Source organism: Schistocerca piceifrons, chromosome 5 (genome assembly GCF_021461385.2).
Source record: "Schistocerca piceifrons isolate TAMUIC-IGC-003096 chromosome 5, iqSchPice1.1, whole genome shotgun sequence".
Lineage (NCBI taxonomy): Eukaryota > Metazoa > Arthropoda > Insecta > Orthoptera > Acrididae > Schistocerca > Schistocerca piceifrons.
The window spans coordinates 396898080-396910483 of record NC_060142.1 but is presented as its reverse complement, the minus strand read 5'-3'; the positions used below and the strand labels follow the sequence as shown (position 1 = coordinate 396910483).

Here is a 12404-nt window from a genome sequence, read left to right as displayed (position 1 = left end):
ATCAAGTTTGATATGTCCCATTTTACCGCGTGTGTGCCCCAAGGCTCTGACCTCACTCCTCTCCTTAATATCATTTACATTGCTGATGTGCGTAAACCATTTCCATTTGTTCACCTCCTTCGATTCGCTTATGATACCAGTTTCCTATCCTTACCCTACACCTCAAAAATCTCAACAGTTACACAAACTCCAGTGTAACCGGCTGACCTAGTTCTCGTTTGGTAGTATGTATGACATCCCCTGGTGCACTGTCTGACATCGTAACGCGCCCTGTATTCCGCCCGCGTCTCCGAATGGCTTTGATTACGATACCATCCACGCCCAGTGCTCTCGCATGACGTCACCTTCATTATGCAATCATTTCTAAAGTAATACCAACTGTGGTACAATAACTTTACTATGTCAGTGTAGAAGCAGAACAAAAGAAGTAACATTTCCCACTTTTCAAGGAAATGAAGTAATTACTTTTATAGTTATTGCATATTTTTCCATGTCTTTATGATCAGCAGTATAGAAAGCTACAAAATTCAAATTTGTCAGAAACCTGAAATTTTGGATACAATATATATTAATTTGGTTGAATTTTCTATACTTACAATATTCAATGAGCAATTTCGGTGGAAACTAATGCCACGCAAAATTCAGTAGAGTATCTGTAGAGTATCTGTAGGTATTCAAAGGACATGTACATTAGTATATTCTGCAGAAATTATTAGCGTTTCAATCATTTCAGTTGAGCGTGTGTTCTGTTGCGAGATAGGCACAGGGTCCTCCATGGGTCCTGATAACTTGCTGCATGCGTGATGGCATCGACGCGTGTAAAAGTCGAATGGCGTCCTGTGGTATAACCATCCGGGCTCCATTTACGTGGTTACACAGGTCATCTGCGATGGTTGGCATTGGGAAGCAGCATTGTACCCGTCGTTTCATCATATCCCACACATTTTCGATTGGCGACAAGTCTGGTGATCTGGCGGGTCGGAGCAAAAGGTTGACATCCTGTGACACAAAGAAGGCAGCAACATGTGGTCGTGCATTGTATTGCTGAAAAATGGCTTCTGGGCTGTTGTGCAGAAAGGATATGGCTACGGGTAGCAGGATGTCATTCACGTAGTTCACAATGGTCACAGTTCCCTGGACACGCACCAACTGTGATTTTTGATTATACCCAATAGCACACATCACCACAAGGCCTTGAGTTAGGGCTGTATGTCTCGTTTGAATGCAGTCACTGTGATGCCGCTCCCCCTGTCTTCAGCGAATCAAAATGCGGCTATCATTTTCAAACAAACAGAACCTGGATTCGTCCGATAACATTATCTGATGCCATTCCTGTCCCAAGTGAAGTCGTTCCACACACCATTGCCATCTGACATGTTTTGTCACATTCGTCAAAGGTAGGCAGAGAAGTGGACGACACACACGTAACCCAGGCGTTAATAAACAGCGACGGACTGTCATCACCAATAGTGTACAATGTGTTCCACTGTTCCAGTGTTGCGCCAGAGCCAAGGAGGACGCAGATCTGTGCTGCAATGCCATTCGGATGAGGTGTCGATCTTCTCGAGAAGCGTTGTGGGTGTTCCGACCTGATCCATCTCGTCGTGTTCTACGACTTCCCGTGAACCATTCTGCAAACATCCGCTGCACTGCCGAAACACTTCGCCCCACACGAGCAGCAACTTCCCCGAGGGATACACCATAGTCTCTCATGCCAGTAATGTGCCATCTTTCAAATCCACTAATCTGACGGTACGGTTCGCGCATACGTCTGCGAGGCATCCTGTGCGTCTGTTCAGGTCACACTGATTCATTACCTTCGGCTTATAGCAACAAGGAGAGCCTCAGGCACCTTCTGCCGGTAGGTGGTGTTGCGCCGCGGTATGGATGTTGACCTTGAACACTTGGACGACATGGTTCAAATGCTAATTATTTCTGCAGAAAATGCCCTCTTTTAGAAGAAAAGAAAGGTCGATTTCAGTTTATTGGGAGAATTATAGGAAAGTGTAGTTCATCTGCAAAGGAGTGAGAATTATAGGAAAGTGTAGTTCATCTGCAAAGGAGTCCGCGTACAGCACATTTGCGCTACTTGTGCCGTGTTGCCAGCCGCACCAGTTTCACTTTCGCTGCGGTCGCACCGAACACCGCCATGGTACAAGAGGGCTACGTGACCACTGTGTATGGTGGAGCACCGAGGCGTTCTGCACAGTTAGAAGGTTTCTTGGAACTGACAAGGAACTCCATGAGTCCGAGGTCACAGCTTCAGTCTTTAATGAGGCTCATTTGAAAGCGCTGTCTTAACAATTAAGGCAGGAAACACGTCGGCTGCTAATGAGACACCATGTGCATCGGGATGGCTATAGAAAATGGGTGTCCAAGAGGTGCAGAGATCAATCTTCTATGGAATGAATGTATTACATTTCACAAAATGGACATCGTCGACATTCAAGAAACGTTCAAAACAAACTGTTAACGTGCATCATGAACACCGAATGAAAAAAGGCGTTCCACGGTGATCGTAAATGCTCACACCGTCAAGATCGAAGGCGAACTCCTTGGGAGTTACAAACCGTGCCGGACGTGCAGCTAGGTATCCACTCGTAATTAATGCATGTAGAATCGTATTGGTGTAATGGAGTGATGAGAACTAATGGAATGTGATGGCGTGCAGTGAAATTAGAAACAGTCTGTTATGTAGTTTATCGTGAAACTGGCTACCCTTTAAGGTGTAGTTGTAAACAGTACTATAATATGTTTTATAGGCATGGAAAATACAAACATCCAGAGCCTAATTTGTCGAATAGTTCCAGGTGCTACGAATTTCAATGTCACACATGTTTCACACATGTTTCAGGAAGGACAGTTTGCTCTAAAGAAGTAAGATTTTTAATCGTGGGCCAGGAATCAAGAAAAAGCAAGCTATTTTGACCAGCTATTGCCCAAAAACCATGCTCGTACCATAGTTGTGGTTCTGTTACGGTTATTTTCCCATTCTTGCTTTCTGTGACGTAAATACCCCCTACTGCCCATGCAAGATCACGCATACGAGAAAGGGCCGAAGGGGGCAGAGCACCCCATCTTCTTGCAACACAATAAACAACTTTACAGCCAATTTACCATCTAGATTAACAGTCGGCATAATCGTCAACGAGTCCGTTAAGCCGTTGGCGTCAGTTGATTTTGATACACCTCTGTTGACACCTCTAATTTCCTGGGTTCCTTTCATATGCATTTCCTCTTCAGATCGCAGATGGCAGAGTTGAAAACAAATTCCTTACTGAACGTTGGTTCAAATGGCTCTGAGCACTATGGGACTTAACTTCTGAGGTCATCAGTCCCATAGATCTTAGAACAACTTAAACCTAACTAACCTAAGGACATCACACACATCCATGCCCGAGGCAGGATTCGAATCTGCGACCGTAGCGGTCGCGCGGTTCCAGACTGTAGCGCCTAGAACCGCTCGGCCACCCCGGCCGGCCTACTGAACGTTGGGACAACTTTGTGTATCTCATCTACAAATTTTCGATCCGATTCCGCAGTTTTCTGTGCATCGTTAAGTTGACGCTTTGTTTGGAACTTCGTTACCTCACATCTTCCAAATCTGTAGCATTGGAGTTACGCAACCATCCACTGCTACCCTTGAAATCACCGTAGCTTATGTCGCGAGCAGTTTCATGAGCATAACGTGATAGGTTACTATCATGGACATTTTGTAAATTGTATCATCCTCGAAACGTGCATACACCAGTTTTTGTAACAATTATGCATTGTCTTCCTTTGAATATCCGTTGTTTTTCTTATGCACTACACCGCCATATTGCTGCAGTCTTTTTCTAAATCTGTTCATAATTGCTTATTCCTATGCTGCGGATGATCTTCCATGTATGTAACTACATTTAGTATCCGTTCCTTGTACAATGATTGTCCTTTACTACTTTTCACTGGAGGCGGGATTTGTGGCTCCCTGTCCGTCAAGGATGATCAACTACATGGCTTGGTACCCGTTTCAGTATCGTTTTCACTTGTTAAGCACCTATCGTCATCACTGTACTCCTTATGTAGATCGTCCACACAGTTCAAAAAATGTGTGTGAAATCTTATGGGACTTAACTGCTAAGGTCAACAGTCCCTAAGCTTACACACTACTTAACCTAAATTATCCTAAGGACAAACACACACATCCATGCCCGAGGGAGGACTCGAACCTCCGCCGGGACGAGCCGCACAGCGCCCCAGACCGCTGGGCTAATCCCACGCGCGTCCACACAGTCGAGCGTATACGACACCAAACAGTCGAGCGTATACGACACCATACATTCCTTTGGTTCGTCTTGCAGAAACGTTAATACTTCATCTGCCACATCTTTCTCACTCTGCGAAATTCGTTACGTCCTTTCTGATGAAATGTCAACTTCGGCAACTATTGCTGTAGATATAATGCAATATTTGTTTTGTTTATCTTTGCCATTGCTCTACTTTGTATCAACGCCATTAGCACTGTGGCACTGTTGTCAGTTACTTGTCGACTAAACAGTTCAACTGTGCTCCGTAGCCTCATGCTGAGGTTTCCATTGGATACCTCCGGTCCCACCCCCTCTTACTATTAGCAGCCAATATTGCGGTTGCACGATAGACAATATGTGGGGCGTCGAATACCGTAAACATCACTGGCCGTTTGCAAACCTCGCACAAGATGGGTCCATTGTGAGTGAGCTGGTCAACATCGCGTGGGCGGCTGACTGCGACCGTTGCTGGCGGAGAGCTATGGCTTCACTTCTGCCAACCTATGGAGACGTTACACGATGTGGCAGGTTCCTAATGCACGGCATGTCAACAGGGCTCCTAAGATGACTGTTAGGTACCCATAAGAAACCTGAAGAAACTAGATTTTCCTCTCACTGAGCTGCTGAAGGAAAATTCTATGTTTGTAATTTTATAATTTCAAATTCAACCTGTAGTGATTCAGATTATCGGAGCAAGGTATTGAATCTCAAATCCTTCGGAGGCTGGTGTACCTGCCTAATTAAGTTCAAACTCATTAAATTTTTTTGGTAAAATCGCCGTTGCACCTAATTATTGCGTTCATATTATTGTTATTATGATGCCTTTTGTGTTGTGATCAAATTCAAATTTAAATACTTGATACAGCAGCCATTGGCCCTGATATTACGTTTAATTTCAGGGCTTTTGGTAAACTGGCCTATACGCCTAATCGCTACGTTAGAACTGTTATTCCCATTATTTTATCTGTTGTCTTTCAACCAAATCCAGTTTTTTTTATTGAGTATTAATTTTTTGATAAGCTGTACGTTAAGCCTAACTTTTGAATTTCAGCTGTTTTTTTGTGAAATTCAGTTTTAAAATTGTTAACCTTGTTAAATTCAGTTTTATAGTTCTTTGGTAAGATTTTCGTTGGGTTTAAGTATTTATTTGTTTTAATAAGAGTTGTTATAAAAGAACCACTTAATCATCCAGCCCTTCCACTCACCTATGCCTCTGTTACACAACTCATTCTTGAGTACTACTCGAACGTTTGGGATATACGAAGGCCGGTAAAAAGGAAGATCTACATCTACATGGATACTCTGCAAATCACATTCTAGTGCCTGGCAGAGGGTTCATCGAACCACCTCCACAATTCTCTATTATTCCAATCTCGTATAGCGCGAGTAAAGAATGAACACCTATATCTTTCCGTACAAGTTCTGTTTTCCCTTATTTTATCGTGGTGATCGTTTCTCCCTATGTAGCTCGGTGTCAACAAAATATTTTCGCATTCGGAGGAGAAAGTTGGTGATTGGAATTTCGTGAGAAGATTCCGTCGCAACGAAAAACGCTTTTCTTTTAATGATTTCCAGTCCAAATCCTGTATCATTTCTGTGACACTCTCTCCAAAATTTCGCGATAATACAAAACGTGCTGCCTTTCTTTGAACTTTTTCGATGTACTCCGTCAGTCCTATCTGGTAAGGACCCACGCCGCGCAGCAGTATTCTAAAAGAGGACGGACAAGCGTAATTAGGCAGTCTCCTTAGTGGGTCTGTCACATTTTCTAAGTGTCCTGCCAATAAAACGCAGTCTTTGGTTAGCCTTCCTCACAGCATTTTCTATATGTTCCTCCCAGTTTAACTTGTTCATAATTGTAATACCTAGATATTTAGTTGAATTTATGGCTTTTAGATTAGACTGATTTATCGTGTAACCGAAGATTAACGAGTTCCTTTTAGCACTCATGTGGATGACCTCACACTTTTCGCTATTTAGGGTCAACTGCCACTTTTCGCACCATTCAGATATCTTTTCTAAATCGTTTTGCATTTTGTTTTGATCTTCTGATGACTTTATTAGTGGATAAATGACAGCGTCATCTGCAAACAACCAAAGACAGCTGCTCAGATTGTCTCCAAAACCGTTTATATAGATAAGGAACAGCAAAGGGCCTATAACACTACGTGGGGGAGATACGAAGCATTTCAGAGGTGCGCTGCTAGATTTGTTACCGGTAGTTTCGATCAATAGGGGAGTATTACGGAAATGCTCCGTGAATTCAAAAGGGATCCCTGTCGGGAACAAAAAGTTTTTTCTGTGAAACTTTATTGAGAGAAAGCAGAGTACTAGCATTTTCAGGCTACAGAATGACTCTACAGCCGCCAGCGGGGTGTAAGGATCGCGAAGGCAAGATAAATGAGCCATCATACGGAACAATATAGGCACATGTTCTTCCCTCACTACAGTAGAATAGAGTAGGTCAGGTGCAAGATACCCTCCGCCTTGCAGCGTACAGTAGCTTCTGGAAGATGTAAACAAGTTGATGTAGACGTAAAGCCTGTTTTATACCAGCGAATTTCCGGTCAAAATCGACTGCTCAAAGTGCGTGCACTTTTTGTACCCGAGTGTAAAGCGACGAACCAGGTCACGAGTGTGTGTATGACGTCAATGATCTATTGTGCCGAGCCGGCAGGGGTGGCCGAGCGGTTCTAGGCGCTGAAGTCTGGAATCGCGCGACCGCTACGACGCAGGTTAGAATCCTGGGTGTGTGTGATGTCCTTAGGTTAGTTAGGTTCAAGTAGTTCTAAGTTCTAGGGGACTGATGACCTCAGAAGTTAAGTCCCATAGTGCTCAAAGCCATTTGAACCATTTTTTGATTGTGCCGAGTATGGAGTTCTAAACTTCCGAGTATGCTGCACACTACGCATTCGCAGAAACAACAGACTCTGGCGGCATCCGATAAAATCGGAAGTTAACCTGTTCTGGCCGAATTTTCTCGAATCATAGAAATGGATTCTGTCCCTTAGTGTCTATTTAATTTTTACTGCGTTGTTTGCTTTGTTTTAATGACACATTGCAAAACTGCACACTGTCCTGATAATTTTTCGTACTAGCGTTATCTTAAAAGATAGACGAAATATCTGAAACCATGAAGGCATTTACGTTTTTGAGAGAAAAAGCTTACACTGTGCATAAATGAGATAAACGTGTTTTAATGAAAATTACTTCAACAGTGAAAAGGCAGAATTATTTGACGAGAAAGGTAATTTTCGATGTTTTTGGCACTTAGAAAGAAAGAAAACAAGATACAAAGGCTAAAGTAAAAAGACGCTAGTTACTGCTTTCTAGATATTGTTTAATGTTTTTGCAAGTGCATATACTTTCAACAAATAAATGTATATGTCCTGAAATGATCTCAGGAATGTATTGAAATTACCACGCTAGACAGTAATGTCCACTATGAATTCCCCTTTTGTCCCTAATAAACTATATTACTCTCGCTTCTTCCTAAAGTTTGCTACTGTATTTCTATTTTTTCATAAAAATGGACAATACGTCATTACGTCACTTTTGCAGTTCAGATGCCAAACCGCAAAAGAAAACATTGCACAGAACAGAAAACAGAAGTGAAATAATACGATCCGTAATACAAGGTAGTAAATGACTGATGTTATCAAATACCTCTGAGATAGCTATTGCAGCAGAGGCTACCCATTGCACACAGCATTGTTTCCTTTCATCCACCTACAAGACAGGTCTCCGTCATCTATGTTCTGAATGACATCTCCTTTTCCCTCCCTGAAGTAGGAACTTGTAGTTTTGAAAGCTGTGAGTGTAGTTAGATATGTTGGTGTGTTTCAATTGGCTGGGCCATCTACAATTAGGTAACAGCCAGTCTGTTCTTTGTGAAAATATTTAATAATCACTTCCTATAAATAGTTGCTAAGCCGAGTAAAACTTTAACTAACTCACGGAACATTTACAAGTTGGTGAACCAGGACATTTTCACAATTGTCTTCGTCCTGCTTGTAAATGTTCTTCGAGCTGGTTAATTAGAAGAAAAAAGATATTAAATCACTCATTATGTCGCTGGTGATCACTTCGGTATAATGAAATATAAAAGAGGATTATGAAGATATGCGCATCATACTTCATTCTTGTATTAGATCCCCCGAGTAATGTATCGCGTGCATAGTCAGATTCCAGACAGATTAAAATACTAATTTCTCTCTCTTTCCTGGCATTCTGCCTATTTACGAAGGCTTGAGATGAAGGGTACTTGCTCCCATCAGATTTTCTATTTCATTATTTTCTGTGACGTTCACTACTACTAGCATCACACAAATGTCCGCGGCTCGTGGTCTTGCGGTGGCGTTCTCGCTTCCCGCGCACGGGGTCCCGGGTTCGATTCCCGGCGGGGTCAAGGCTTTTCTCTGCCTCGAGATGACTGGGTGTTGTGTGTCTTTCATAATCATTTCATCCTCAGTCATTCGCAAGTCGCCGTAGTGGCGTTAAAGAACTTGAGGAGCGACGGCCGAACCGTCCCGCCAGGGGTCTCCCGGCCACCAATGCCATACGCTCATATAGTGCATAAAGGAAGGTGATGTATGCCATTTGCTGGCAACAACATTGATTTAGCTCTGTATATTTGAAATATTTGTGCTTCTTAGTTCGAGATGGCATTTGCCTAGATAGTGTAGGCGATGATCTAAAACAGCACACAGTCTGGCAAGCACGTGTACCAGAACAGTCATCATTAAAATGGCTCTGAGCACTATGGGACTTAACAGCTGAGGTCATCAGTCCCCTAGAACTTAGAAATAGTTAAGCCTAACTAACCTAAGGACATCGCACACATCCATGCCCGAGGCAGGATTCGAACCTGCGACCGTGCCGGTCGCGCGGTTCCAGACTGAAGCGCCTGGAACCGGCAGCCATCGTTAGTTAACGAAAATGACTTTTCACTCCGCAGTGAAGTGTGCACTGAAATAACCTTTCTGACACATTAAAACTGTGCGCTAGCCCGGAGGCAGCTCTCACAATTTTTTCGCTAACTTTTAAATGAAAATGACCACTCTAAACAGACGAGACGCAGTACAGAGGGTGTAGACTCACTTGTGTTGAGCAGAAACTGAGACAAGAAGGTAGATACTGTTGAAGAGGCTTTAGTCGGCCCGGCTGAACCTACATACCCGCATTGCGCGCCGCGGGCACGCCCATGTGGCTGGTCTTGACGGCGCCCGTGGCTGCCTTGGCCGCAGCCGCCGCCCCCGCAGCCTCAGCCTTGGCGCCGGTCCCACTCGCGCCGCCCCCGGCAGCAGGGGCCTTGCCCTCGGCGGCCGCTTTCGACGCCAGCAGCTTCTTGACTAGCGAGGCGCTGTCGACGCGCGGGCCCTGGCCGCCCTGGGTGTCTGCATCGCCGGCGTTGCCGCCACCGGAGGAAGACGTCGGGTTCCCAGAGGCCTTGCCGGGGGCTTCCGCCGTCGTCGCTGCCACCGCCGGCTTGGGGGTGGAGGCAGCCGGACCGAGCGGTGGCGCCGCCTTGCTGGAGGCCACGGAGAGGCTGGCGGCGGGCTTGTCGCTCTTGTGCAGCTGCTGCTGCGGCTGCTCCTGGGCCTGCGGCTCGGCTGCGGGGTCGGCCAGCTGCAGAGCGGGCGTCGTGGTGCAGGCCACCAGCGCGCTAGACGTGTCGGGCGTGCTGGGCGTGGCCGGTGCTGCGGGGGCGGTGGAGGCGGCGGGGGCAGCAGACACGCTGATTGGCTCCGCCAGCAGCGAGACCGACGCCAGGTGTACCTGGACACGGGCACCATACGGAACCATCTTGCCTCATTCTCACCATTCATCTTGTACTTTTTGTTTCTTTATAGTGTGAAAATTACCGAAAAATCTTTTTAATAAGCCACAGCTGCAAAATACTAACGCGAATTCTTTACGGACGAATGGAAAAACTAATAGAAGCCGACGTCGAGAAGATCAGTTTGGATTCTGTAGAAATGTTGGAACACGTGAGGCAATACTGACCTTACCCCTTGTTGTTGTTGTTGTTGTTGTTGTGGTCTTCAGTCCTGAGACTGGTTTGATGCAGCACTCCAGGAAGTCGTTTCTGAAAGTATTTGTATGGAGTGTAGCCATGTATGGAAGTGAAACATGGACGATAAATAGTTTGGACAAGAAGAGAATAGAAGCTTTCGAAATGCGGTGCTACAGAAGAATGCTGAAGATTAGATGGGTACATCACATAACTAATGAGGAGGTATTGAATACAATTGGGAAGAAGAGGAGTTCGTGGCATAACTTGACAAGAAGAAGGGACCCGTTGGTAGGACATGTTCTGAGGCATCAAGGGATCACAAATTTAGCATTGGATGGCAGCGTGGAGGGTAAAAATCGTAGAGGGAGACCAAGAGATGAATACACTAAGCAGATTTAGAAGGATGTAGGTTGCAGTAAGTACTGGGAGATAAAGAAGCTTGCACAGGATAGAGTAGCATAGAGAGCTTCATCAAACCAGTCTCAGGACTGAAGACCACAACAACAACAACATAGTTATTTCATCCCGCTCGCCCCATATGGGAGGGGGACGCTGTCAGTGGTACTACTCTCCATTTAAAAAAAATTATAATGAGAATATACAAACAAAATTTTTGGCATTTTCTATTTTAGAGCAAAAATCAAAGACAGAGTTTAAAAAAAAGGCAAATAAATACACTACTGGCCATTAAAATTGCTACACCATGAACATGACGTGATACAGACGTGAAATTTAACAGACAGGAAGAAGATGCCGAGATATGCAAATCATTAGCTTTTTAAAGCATTCACACAAGGTTGGCGCCGGTGGCGACACCTACAACGTGCTGACATGAGGAAAGTTTCCAACCGATTTCTTATACACAAACAGCAGTTGACCGGCGTTGCCTGGTGAAACGTTGTTGTGATGCCTCGTGTAATGAGGAGAAATGCGTACCATCACGTTTCCGACTTTGATAAAGGTCGGATTGTAGCCTATCGCGATTGCGGTTTATCGTATCGCGACATTGCTGCTCGCGTTGGTCGAGATCCAATGACTGTTAGCAGAATAAGGAATCGGTCGGTCGAGGAGGGTAATACGGAACGCCTTGCTGAATCCCAACGGCCTCGTATCACTAGCAGTCGAGATGACAGGCACCTCATCCGCATGGCTGTAACGGATCGTGCAGCCACGTCTCGATCCCTGAGTCAACAGATGGGGACGTTTGCAACACAACAACCATCTGCACGAACAGTTCGACGACTTATGCAGCAGCACGGACTATCAGCTCGGAGACCTGCGGTTACCCTTGACGCTGCATCACAGACAGGAGCGCCTGTGATGGTGTACTCAACGACGAACCTGGTTGCACGAATGGCAAAACGACATTTTTTCAGATGAATCCAGGTTCTGCTTACAGCATCATGATGATCGCATCCGTATTTGGCGACATCGCGGTGAACGCACGTTGGAAGTGTGTATTCGTCATCGCCATACTGGCGTATCACCCGACGTGATATTATGGGGTGCCATTTGTTACACGCCTCGGTCACGTCTTGTTCGCATTGACGGCACTTTGAACAGTGGACGTTACATTTCAGATGTGTTACGAGCCGTGGCTCTACCCTTCATTCTATCCCTGTGAAACCCTTCGTTTCAGCAGGATAATGCACGACCGCATGTTGCAGGTCCTGTATGGGCCTTTCTGGATACAGAAAATGTTCGAATGCTGTCATGGCCAGCACATTCTCCAGATCTCTCACCAATTGAAAACGTCTGGTGAATGGTGGCCGAGCAACTGGCTCGTCACAATACGCCAGTCTCTATTCTTGATGAACTGTGATATCGTGTTGAAGCTGTATGGGCAGCTGTACCTGTACACGGCATCCAAGCTCTGTTTGACTCAATGCCCAGGCGTATCAAGGCCGTTATTACGGCCAGAGGTGCTTGTTCTGGGTACTGATTTTTCAGGATCTATGCACCCAAATTGCGTGAATATGTCAGTCCTAGTATAATATATTTGTCCAATGAATACTCGTTTATCATCTGCATTTCGTCTTGGTGTAGCAAATTTAATGGTCAGTAGCGTACATTTTAAAAACACAGCTGAGGAAGATAAAATT

The 12404-nt window shown here is 45.0% G+C and overlaps 1 protein-coding gene across 1 annotated transcript in view; it reads right to left on the bottom strand.

Moving 5' to 3' along the window:
* The window catches only part of LOC124799027 (protein SPT2 homolog), a 512977-nt gene that overhangs the window by 394700 nt on the left and 105873 nt on the right, over positions 1 to 12404 (bottom strand). The window contains exon 7 of the mRNA XM_047262563.1: positions 9464 to 10064. Coding sequence (XP_047118519.1) covers positions 9464 to 10064 — 601 coding nt within the window. The remainder of the gene's footprint in view (positions 1 to 9463; positions 10065 to 12404) is intronic.